Raw genomic sequence first — 12,138 nt, 5'->3', positions numbered from 1 at the left:
TAGCTATATGCTGCCTGCTTTTTAGCTTCTAGATTGGAATAATAGACACATTACTCGTTTTTTTAAAAAATCTGTTTTTAAATATTATATGTAGGATGCTAAGCATCTCCGTGCTCTAAACTGTACATAAATAGAAAAAGTTGGGGAAAGTATGCTTCATTTCAAATTCAGCATATAGATTTCTCTGAAGAAAAGAGCTAGAACTGACTGCACTTTAGGTTTATAAATCCTGTCACTAGAATGCTTGGGGGAATTTGCTAGACTAATGTTGCTATGTTTGCCTACAGTGTTCACAAAAAATGTTTGTATATACTTATAGATGTAGCCATAAACAGATAGACATATTCACACCTCAGACTTGTGAAAATTGCTATGTAATGTTTAAAGATGCAGAAGTAGGTCAACAAAGCTTACAAAACTTTTTGTGAGTTGAGATGAAGCTTGTAAAATACCTAAGGTCTGAAAAAACTTTAATAGCAATTTCCTAAAAATTAAATACCTAACATGTTAGTCATCCATTGCTTCTATTTTTACAGGTTTTGAATCATGATTGGCCCAGGTTTTCTGTGATGCCACTAGGAGCTTTTTTCACTGTGGAATGGACTGACAACAGAATCCGGAGATTTGACAGCAGACTTAAGAAGACTCTGGAACAGTGATCCCAGCCTTCTTTTCATTGGACAAAAGTACTCGAAAGGAAATATCTCTTATTTTGCCACCTCTTTCTGATTTAAAGAACATCACCTTCTAAGACAGATGGTCTGTCAAATGCTGTAGGATTCCTGCGGAGAACATCATAATGAAGAAGAAAATGGATAGTTGTGCCACTGCCTAATTGTCAGGATCACAGCCGATAAAGCTGCGCTGCCCTTTCCCTGCTGCCATAATAGGGTCATGAACAGCAGGGTGGACATGGCTGGCCTTGTTAACAACTTGCTAATATTGTTCTTTATTTTTCAAAACAGCTGTTGGGCTTTCAGAAGCCCTCTTTCTGTCTTTAAGAGGTGAGTGATTTAGACACATTTTGTGTTATTTATCAGTATTTGCAGCTTCACTTCAGGATCAATTTTGATAAATGTGTTACATGTTTTAAACAATAGCCTCTAATGGTAAACAACAATAAGCTCATTTGGAAGGATTTATTTCCTTATGCTAGTCACTGGATGCTTGAAATATTCATTGAAATGTTCACTGCTTTTCCTTGGTACATTATTATAATAGCAGTAATTGAACTATAGTTAAGTCATTTATTTATGGAAACCTATGGTAACTCATCTTCCTCTTGGATTTGAATAGCTCTTTCAAAGGTTTCAGAACACCTACAGCTTGTTAGCTTAATCTTTTACAACAGATGTGCAGAATGCAGCTGCAAGAGCAATCATGGGCTTCCCCAAATATGCCCATGTTACCCCAACACTCCGGAGTCTGCATTGGTTGCCGATCAGATTCCGGTCACAATTCAAAGTGTTGGTTATGACCTATAAAGCCCTTCATGGCACCGGACCAGATTATCTCAGGGACCGCCTTTTGCTGCACGAATCCCAGCGAACAGTTAGGTCCCACAGGGTGGGCCTTCTCTGGGTCCCGTCAACTAAACAATGTCGTTTGGCGGGACCCAGGGGAAGAACCTTCTCTTTGGCGGCCCCAGCCCTCTGGAACCAACTCCCCCCCAGAGATTAGAATTGCCCCCACCCTCCTCACCTTTTGTAAGCTTCTTAAAGCCCACCTTTGCCGTCAGGCATGGGGGAACTGAGATATTTTTCCCCCTAGGCTTCTACAATTTAGGCATGGTATGTTTGTATGTATGTTTGGTTTTATAGTAGTTGTTTTAATATTGGATTGTTACATGCTGTTTTTTATCACTGTTGTTTGCCTCCCCGAGTCTACGGAGAGGGGCGGCATACAAATCCAATAAATAAATTAATTAATAATAATAATAATAATAATAATAATAATAATAATAATAATATCTCATGAAAATTTCAGGATGAATTCTTAAAGCATTATGGTTATATATGCAATGGTTATATATGCTCTTAAATTATGGTTATATGTGCAATGTTCTATATATTTTTGCATCATATCAAGGACCTGTTATTGATTTGAAAACATACTTTTAATATAAAATTATGATTGAATTGATTAGATAAAAATTAGAAGTATATGAGATTAAACTGTTGTTTACTAATGTATTTTGTGAATTGTAATTCAAGACCTTTTTCTTAGACTTTTTAAACTTTACACGAATGCATCGTACAGATGTTAGTATTTAAGTTGGAATGGTAATGTATTATGAGTAAATGGGCTGTAATTGTCCAATGTATTATAGCAACATAACCTTTATCATATTTATAATGTTAACTTGACTAGATTACAATTTAAATAATTGGTAATCTCTCCTCTCAAATTATACCTTTCTCCTTTTCATCTGTACATGACAACCTGTACATCTTACATGGCAATAATATATTATTATGATATAATATGAAACGGTGGCTAATTCATTTTGTTATAAAAGGGATATTTTTGAAATTTGAAAACAGTAGCAAGAATTAATAGAACGCCTTGATAAATTTTACAAGCTAATAAAAATACATTTAAATAGCAAGCATTATTATAATGTTCAAATTTCCTATTAATTTTTAGGTATAAGGATGCTACTACATCTAATTCCAATGAATGTCTTGGTAGCACCAGGCAGTTGGTTCCATTAGGTTTATCAGAATTTGCACTGGACATTCGTATGCCTGGAGTGACTCCTAAAAAGGTAAAATTTATGCATGATGCTAACTTGTACCTTATTTATCTACAGAAAATAACATTATTTAAGAATTGAGTGGCATGATTTGGTACTTCATGTCAGATTTCATAGGGAGCTGATTATTGTCATAGTTGCTGTTGCTTTCAGGGTTTGTTTTCTAGGGTCACTGGAAATAAAGAAATGGTGATAATTAAAAGAACATGTTTATTTTTGGTGTCCTCAGCAATTCTACATTTATATTGCACAAATAAGAACCTTGGATGATATTATATGGTAAAATATATTTGCTTGAGGAAATTGTTACAGTATGTTTCCCATCAGATCTGTAATTGAACTTGCCCACATAATCAACCATCACATATCAGATAACAATATTGGGCCTAGAGATGCAAAAATGCGCTTTATACTTCTTTAAAGTGACTATTAATAGTGAATATTATTGAAACTTTAAAAAAAATACCCATAAATATATAAATACCAAACACCTTGTTACATTTTGGAAAAGTTAATTAGCTAACCAATGACATGTCAGATAACTACTATACTACTGTGCTAATAGGATAATTATAAGGGATAAGGGAGACTGTTAAAAATATGACAGACACTTCTAGAGGCTGGCTATAATGGAACAATCTTGGGAGTATAGGGATACTGAATTGATAGTAAAAGATGCTAGTGAAGAGTAAGTAAGGATTTTAAACAAAAAAATATATAATGCAAAATTATTTGGTATACACAAATGTTAAGGAATGTAGAGCTCATTTAGAAAAAGCTTTAAAAAAGCTTGGACAAGGGATTACCCACACCAAAGATTGATTGATGATTGGATTTCTATGCCACCCATTTTACTAATACAATGATTCTGGGCATCTTTAAAATATAATAGATAGAAGGAAACAGGTTAAAGAAACTCAAGATAAGCCTGCCTTGATTTTGCTCAGTATCAAAGCAAAGAAAAAAATCTTAAGCTTTTAAGATTCTGTTGTATTCTACACAACAAGGTAGGAATCCTGGAATCCCTGTGGTATCTATTTCATGACCGGGCCTTCCTCAGAGGACCAACAAGGGAGAATTGTGTGAACGTACGTGTAAACTATTCTAGGAAAATGATTGGAACACAAACAAGACGCACAATGCTGTATGTCTCCTTGGGCAGTCTAGAAATTGTCTTCTGTGATAAACAGCCATATGATAAAACAGCCTACACTACATCATTGGCCCCTTAGATGTTTATATTTTCTAATAGTATTTCCTGAAATAAGTGTCCATTTTTTGTATCTGATGTCACAATAGTAATACGAATTGGGATGAATTGTAGTTCAGGCTCATATTTTATTGACAGCGACCACGTATCTTTACTAATGTCATCTCTATAAAGAATAGGAAATAAAACATTTGCTAGTTTCATGAAGAAGGCTATACCAACCCAAACTGAAAGTCAGTTTGGCCTAGTGGTTAAGGCACCAGGGTGCAACCTGGCTGTGAATTCTACTCGTATCTTAGGCCAGAAAGTGATCTGGCTCTCTCTTTGGGGCTCTCTGATTACCCTCAAATCAGCTGTTCCCAGCTGTTTAGCAACTGTTTTGTGGTTGTGAGCTCTTTGCCTTGATTTTTCAGTCTCTGAAACCTCTGTCATAACCCCATCCAACCTCTCAAACGGAAATTTCAGAGGCTGAATAAAAGTAGAAATGGAGGAAAAAGCCTCTGAAATCTACGTTTGAGAGGCTGGGCAGGGATACATTTGGTGTATAAGATACACCCAAATTTTCATCCTCTTGGGTGGGGGGAGGTGAGTCTTATACTCCCCAAAATACGGTAGTTATCTCCAAAACTCCTTGTTCTACCAGGTACTTGAGTCCTACCTGAGGTAGGTCAAAGTCTTCTATGGTATGATTTTGAAGGCACAACTAAAATTCTAGAGTTACGGTATACAAAGCAAATCTTAAAATTATGAAGCAAGAAGTTCATCACCTATCCATTTTGAACAATCTGATTTCATAAACGTGCTGTTTATTTTATGAAGTGCTGGGGGTTTTTTAATCTGCTTTTTTTTGTGGAAGAATCTACAGTTAAAAAGTGTGCTTATGCTAATGAATATATTTCTGAAAATTGTCTGTTTATGGAGACGTAAAAAAGATGATCATGATGGAGATATGCAAGAGAGAGAGAGAGAGAGAGAGAGAGAGAGAGAGACTGACTTCTGTAATTCATTGAACCATTTAGCATGCCTTTTCTATAGCAGCTTTCCCTTCCACAAACTGAGATAAGTGACTACATGACTTGACACCAGAGTTTTGTTGTTCTTAATGTGTTTAGTTTTACAGTTTTATTATAATTTTGTTTTATACTTTGATTTGAAGCTGACCAAAGCTTCAAATCATAAGCTTATAAGCTTGGTTATGAGATGGGTGGCTATATAAATATTTTAAATGGGAGGGGGGGAGAAAGGAAGAATTTAAGATTTGCAAGATTTTTGCAAGATTGCAGGCTAACCAATCTCATTAACAGTATTTGTAGGCTTCCTGTGGTCTAATCTACCTTGTGGACTGACAATTTGTTGCTAGTTTTTATGGTTGTGTTTCAAAGATTTCTGCCAGCAATAAGCAGAATATAAGTAGCTTTTCTATCTTCAGGACTTGAGTCTAACAGATGGCTGAAGTTATTAGCTTTAGTCATTCTAAACTAGATGACCACAGATAATCAAAACTGGTGGCTAGTATGTAGGAGCATGTGAGATCCCAATGAAATAACTGGAATATTGCATGTATCATTGGATTTTGAAGTTTAGCAATAACATCTGGCAGCAACTGCGATGCGGTACATTTTTACATTATAGCCTTTGTACAATGCTATCATTATTAGATTAGGATGTATAAACTGTTTCCCCCTGTTATTGAGCCAATTACAACTGATTTTCCTCTCTTAAATATTCATAAGGCAACACTCTAAAATACTGGAACCAGTACACCACTCGGTTAAGATTGACTTAAAATATCATTAACCAAATACAGTTCTTTCATGAGTTACATGTATATAAAATAAATTGTTTGTGAAAATAATTGAATATTCAGAACTGTGCTTAGAAAAGCTACATGATATAAAAATCTTTTATATTAAAGAACTATCATTCGTCTTGGTCCGCTCACTCTTCCCCCCATGTCATGGACAATGAGATTTATAGAGTAGAGCTCTTCAGTTAAGAAGTGTGTTCTAAAGATAAACTCTCCATTTCATCCAATGTAACATGGCACTATATTGTGAATCATTGTAGAAGTGTTTGTTTAACTTTCTTAACAGCAATTCTTTCCCAAGGGACCTTTAGATTCATGATAAAAAAATATTCAGCTATAGAAAAGATGTGTCATTGCAATTAACTCATTCAGAAACAGAAGAAAAGCAAATGATCTAGTTATCGGGATCATTTCCTGGAAACTATGATTAGAACCAGCTGTTTCAACCTAATGGGTAGGAAAAGATGTAAAGCAAATACTCAGCTAAAAAGGTCTCTACAGTAGGCAGGTTCCCCCCCCTCCCTGAAATCTAAACATAAAAGAGAATTTACAGGTGTAGTAAATGAATATGCCTCTCAGTTGAAATGTAAATTACATAACGTCTCATTTTAATAAAGCTGAGATCTCAATTTATGATTTTTTTGAGCTAACTTTTTAACATCCTGTAGTCTTGTGAATAATTAGGGCAGGTCCTCTCAGGAGTGGAAGGATTAACAGGAGAGGCAGTGATTAAAAGAGTGTGGTTTTGGCCATCTTAGTCACCCGAAAACTTTTCTGCAAATATCATCCTTTGCTAGGTTATTTACTCTAATCTCAGCCCTTTAATAAAGTAAGGTACTGTATTATGATAAGTATATAGTGTGGTAGATGGCACTGTGCAGCAAAATAAGTATTAGTAATAGAAGTTTTGTTTATCATGTTTATTTCTAAGAAACAAGTGAACGTGCAGTATATTTCCAGGGTGAAATACTCCTGATTCGCTTGTGCCTGTTGGTTGTCGGAGAGCCGTCCGTGAACACGAGGCTTCTCCCACCCTCCACCATCATTTGCGTTCTTTTAACCCCTGTGAATGCACAGAATGCTTTGCGCATGCGCAGAGGATAAAAGAACCCAAATGATGTCTGGGCAGGTGGCTGGAGCCTCACACTCGCTTCGCGACCAGCTCTCTGACGACTGACAACCACGAGCGAACTAGGAACCTGGTATATTTCCCCCTTTCCTGTTGCATATCTTATTTTTTAGGTAGGGTACCTTTGACAGGTGGTGACTAGTTAAGATTTTTCTTTTGCCTCTCTTAGCTAGTTCATTCTTATTTTTCAGGAAGAACAGCTAGTGAAGTACAGGTAGTTTTTGACTTACAACTATTCATTTACTGACCATTCGAAGCCACAACAAACCTGAAAAAAGTTACTCATGATGACTGTTTTTCACACTGATGACTGTTGTAGCATCCCCATGGTCGCATGATCAAAATTCAGAGGCTTGGCAATTGGCATGGATTTAGGACAGTTGCAATGTTCTAGATGAATGTGATCACCTTTTTGCGACCTTCTGACAGGCAAAATAAATAGGAAAGCAATGATTCACATAACTGTCATTTTACTAACTTAACAACTGCAGTGATTCACATCAACTGTGGCAAGAAAGATCATAAAAGAAGCAAAACTCACTTAACCAATGTTTTGCTTATTAATGGAAATGTGGGGCTCGGTTGAGGTTGTAAGTCGAGGCTAATCCATTAATGTCTTCAGCATTAAAGAATCTTCAAAGCAGTGACATAATTTAATAGATTCTTGCTCACCATAATTACCGATATGTTTTCACATTTTCTTAGTTAAAAAAAAGTCATTGGAATGCATTCTTTCACTCAGTTGACTTCCTGTTCTGACCGTCATTTAGTTGTACGTGATCGAATCACAAATGCTTTCATTCTTCCCCATGCACACCCCATCTTCTAGCATTCTGCAAGCCTGCATTCACTCTTAATTTGCTATGGCTGCATTTGCCCAACAAATACATTCCTAAGCAATCTTGAATAGTGCCACCTGAAGAGAGAGAGAGAAAGAGAAAACCAATAAAGCTTTCTCTTTTTTTTTTGTCTGTAAGAAACATTGATTATAAAAAGCCCTGCTGGCATGAAAGGAAATTGGGAGGTTTAATTCCTTGATCACCTAGAAAGTCTGCTCCAGAGCAATGGTTTTCTGATACTAATGGCTTGAGGAAAAATGATTGTTAAGGAGGGCTACTGGAAGAAAAAAGTTTTTCTTTGAAACAAAACAAACCTTTTAAATTCTTTCCAGTATCCACTACGGATCGCTGATTTTTCACTGCCGGATGGCTGATTTCCTGCTGCCATTGAAAATGGGAAGTCAGTCATTTGTTCTTATCTCTCCAGTGGATCACCTTGATAAATATTAAGTTGGAGTCTATGGCATTGTGATTTGCATGTTTCCCACAGCATATTAGATTAGAAGTTCATTATAGATTGGAGTTGAATTCAAAGTATACTTCAGATGAACATATAGATGTTGAATGCTTTCTGCTTCGCCTTAGCCTCAGTGATATGGAAAGAGAAGCAAATTCAATAAATTTTATTACATTTATTTCTCATTCTGTCACATAAAGCAAGAGAAAGACCCTGATTGCAGCAAATCTTTGTCCCAAATGTTGCTATTCTTTCTTCTCATGAAGACTATAGATTAGAATGTGGAAGCTTTTGCAGCATATTCATATTCTTGATATTGTAAAGCTTCAATATTTAGATGTTCAGAACTATCTACATCTCTACAAGGGATGGAGCTTGCATCATTATTTTGGTTTTAACATTTCATCAGATTCTGTGGACACCTCTTTAAGGGACTTCCGTAAATGAATCTTTATGGATTTAATCTGACTTTCATCATATTTAGCCTTCTAGATCAGAGGTCCCCAACCGCCGGTCCGCGGACCGGGACCGGGCCGTTGGGGTTTTTCAGCCGGTCCGCGGCGCCGCTGACAGCTAGCTTTGGCTGCCGGGGGGGCGGGGAGGATTAAATCCTCCCCCCCTCCAGGAGCAGCAAAAGCCTAAGCGGCGGGGTGCATTTCGGCAATGCTTTCCCTCCGCGGTGGGGGGTGCAGGGCAGGCGCAGGCAGCCCCAGGAGACGCCGCCGCTATCCGGGCGCGGCGAAAGCGAGTCGGTCGAAAGGCTGCCCGGGTCGCGCCTGCGGTCGTCCTCGCGCTCCCATCGCGCAACAAGTGCGGGCTTGTTGTGGCTGCCGCGTGCCGCTTTGCCTCCCTCTGCTGCGAGCCTTCGGGGCTCCGGGGCGGCGCGGCTGGCGGGAGGGCAGCTTCCAGCGGGACGTTGATGGGTCTTGGAAAGCTTTCTCGTGGCGGTGGCTCTGGCGCGGCTGCAGAGCATTGGTGGGAGCGGGAACTCCGTCGGATCGCCCGAACTCCAAAGCCTCAGCGAGGTTTGGCTGCCGGGGGGCCGGGGAGGATTAAATCCTCCCCCCCTCCAGGAGCAGCAAAAGCCTAAGCGGCGGGGTGCGCCCTTTGCATTTCGGCATTGGCGCTCTCTCCTCCAGGAGCAGCAAAAGCCTCAGCGACTGATCGCGTCGTTTGCCTTTCTGCTCCATCGCTGAGGCTTTTGCTGCTCGTGGAGGGGAGAGCGCCAATGCCGAAATGCAAAGGGCGCACCCCGCCGCTTAGGCTTTTGCTGCTCGTGGAGGGGGGGTTGGCGGTGCCGATACCAAATGCTTTCCCTCCGCGGTGGGGGGTGCAGGGCAGGCGCAGGCAGCCCCAGGAGACAAAGAGTGAATGAGAGAAAGGAAAGAGAGAGAAAGGGAGGGAGAGAAAGGAGTGAGAGATAGAAAGGATAGAGAGTAAGAGGGAATGAGAGAAAGGAAAGAGAGAGAAAGGGAGAGAGAGAAGGAAAGAGTGAGAGATAGAAAGGATAGAAAGAGGGAATGAGAGAAAGGAAAGAGAGAGAAAGGGAGGGAGAGAAGGAAAGAGTGAGAGATAGAAAGGATAGAAAGAGGGAATGAGAGAAAGGAAAGAGAGGGAGGGAGAGAAGGAAAGAGTGAGAGATAGAAAGGATAGAAAGAGGGAATGAGAGAAAGGAAAGAGAGAGAAAGGGAGAGAGAGAAGGAAAGAGTGAGAGATAGAAAGGATAGAAAGAGGGAATGAGAGAAAGGAAAGAGAGAGAAAGGGAGGGAGAGAAGGAAAGAGTGAGAGATAGAAAGGATAGAAAGAGGGAATGAGAGAAAGGAAAGAGAGAGAAAGGGAGGGAGAGAAGGAAAGAGTGAGAGATAGAAAGGATAGAAAGAGGGAATGAGAGAAAGAGGAAATGAAGGAAATGAACCCCACCCCCATATGACCAAAGCGCCCCCCCCCCCACCGGGCCATGGAAAACTGGTCTAGCTTAATGCCGGTCCCTGGTGCAAAAAAGGTTGGGGACCTCTGTTCTAGATAGACATTGTTTAATTTTTTTGGTTTGATAGAAGTAATACCGCACTGAAAAATGCAGAAAAATATTCTGTGCAGTATTGACAGAATTCAGATTGATAAGTATGCTGGTGCATTAAGGAAAGGATAATTAAAGGGATTAATTAATTAGAACAGACGTCTCTTCAATTGTGATATCTTAAAGAATAAGTAAAATTTTAATGTAGGTTTACCTCTAGGAAAGGGAGACTAGTATTTCCTTGCATCAACCTTATAATTGTATTACAATTCTTTGCTGATAGTTTTACATTTCAGCTTTATCCTGCTATGTGATCTAGGTTATAGAGCTAATATAATTTTAAGGCATATACAGTATATAAATGGAAAATGAATCCTTTTTGAAACTAATGGATTCAGGAGATAATATATGAAATTGGCTGCTTGTATTTAAATTGTACATGACTTTGATGTACATGACTTTCATGATACACAGAAAACATAAGTTTGACAATAAACATGCTGCTTATATAAGCTAAATTTATGATGATGATGATGTGATAAGGCCCAAATAAATCATATTTTCCAAATCTATACCATCATATAGCCAAGATGGGCAGTAGCCTGGATGGGAGGGAATGCAATGCGGTAGCAAAAATGGAGCTCCACCCTAGAGTACCCAATTTGCACTGAAAGATGTTGAAAGAAAATGCAGGGCGTCCTGCATAAGCCACACCCACAGTGTGGTAGTAAAAATTTTGGTAGCCCTTCACTGCATATAGGGTAATTGTAACAATGATTTATGGGGAAATACAGCATTCATAACCATAACTTGGGGTACCTATAATATACCTTTTTGCCTTAAATTTTAAATAATTTATTTTTTCTTAGTTGTTAGATCTTTTGAGGAGCTTTCTACCAGACTGCCTGCCTTTATGGCAACCATATAAAAATATGTTAAAGCAACTATAACATTAGCATCTTTAAATTACCTATTATTTTATCTTTTGAAGTTAAAAACAATCTTCAGATGCTAAAAACAACTTTTTTTGCTGAATACAAGGAAGAGGGGATATAAGGAAAAAGAAATTTCCATTTTCATTATTCAGTTTTAATTATTTAGGTGATTGTGTCTTAAAGAAATTAGGCAATTCAACTTGTATGTTATTTGTAACCACTCCCAAACCATTAATGTTTGCTTGTAGACTAAGATATGAAATAATGACAGTAGATTGCAGAGCAATTGACATTTTCATTGCTCATTTATTTTTGTATTAATAGGAGTGTATCCATTAGCATGCATGACTGTCAGCCCCTGACAGTTTGAAAGATAAAGAGCAATGAGCCTTTGTATAATCATTAAAGTTCCTTCTCTTCATGTAAATTATTTACTTCAAATTGATGAATTAGGGAGAATTATACTGGAGTAAATTGTTTATTTATGTACTTTGGGAAACCAGAAAACAACATATAAGTTACTTGGAGTTACCACTCTAAAATAGAATACTGTATACTGTAATGAAGAATTGCAATCAGTCTATGTATTTTTATATTTGAAAGTATACCGTATACAGTATAGAAAAATAGATGAATTATGTCCTTTTGCATATTACCGACATTTTTAGATTTACCGGTACATGTTTTTAAATAAGCAAACTCAAGAAAAATTTATTTTAACCAAGGAAATGTAAATGATATAAAATAAATAATGAACTTAGTTTAGCAACTTGGAAATTGGTATTTAATATTTGAATATTCAGATATTTTAAAAAATATTCAATATAGAATATAAAATTATGAAATTATAATAATATATTTCATTTTGTTAAGGAAAATGTTATTTATTAAAAGATATTTAATGCAAGGGGATCAAAAAACTTTATGAATCGTGATTTATAAATTGCCATTTATTTTAGTATTAACAGAGCTCTTAAAGAATGTATGTC

General features: G+C 37.6%; 1 protein-coding gene across 4 annotated transcripts in view; it reads left to right on the top strand.

Moving 5' to 3' along the window:
* PAM (peptidylglycine alpha-amidating monooxygenase) overlaps positions 1 to 12,138 on the top strand; it is a 167,171-nt gene that overhangs the window by 55,546 nt on the left and 99,487 nt on the right. For all 4 annotated transcript variants that reach the window (XM_070742973.1, XM_070742975.1, XM_070742976.1 and 1 more), the window contains exons 2-3: positions 537 to 1,004; positions 2,647 to 2,767. In XM_070742973.1, the coding sequence (XP_070599074.1) occupies positions 895 to 1,004; positions 2,647 to 2,767 (231 nt within the window). In that variant the 5' untranslated portion in view covers positions 537 to 894. The remainder of the gene's footprint in view (positions 1 to 536; positions 1,005 to 2,646; positions 2,768 to 12,138) is intronic.

The sequence above is a fragment of the Erythrolamprus reginae genome, chromosome 2 (genome assembly GCF_031021105.1).
Source record: "Erythrolamprus reginae isolate rEryReg1 chromosome 2, rEryReg1.hap1, whole genome shotgun sequence".
Taxonomy (NCBI): domain Eukaryota; kingdom Metazoa; phylum Chordata; class Lepidosauria; order Squamata; family Dipsadidae; genus Erythrolamprus; species Erythrolamprus reginae.
Note: the sequence above shows the minus strand (reverse complement) of the source record. Positions and strands in the feature narration are given on the sequence as shown.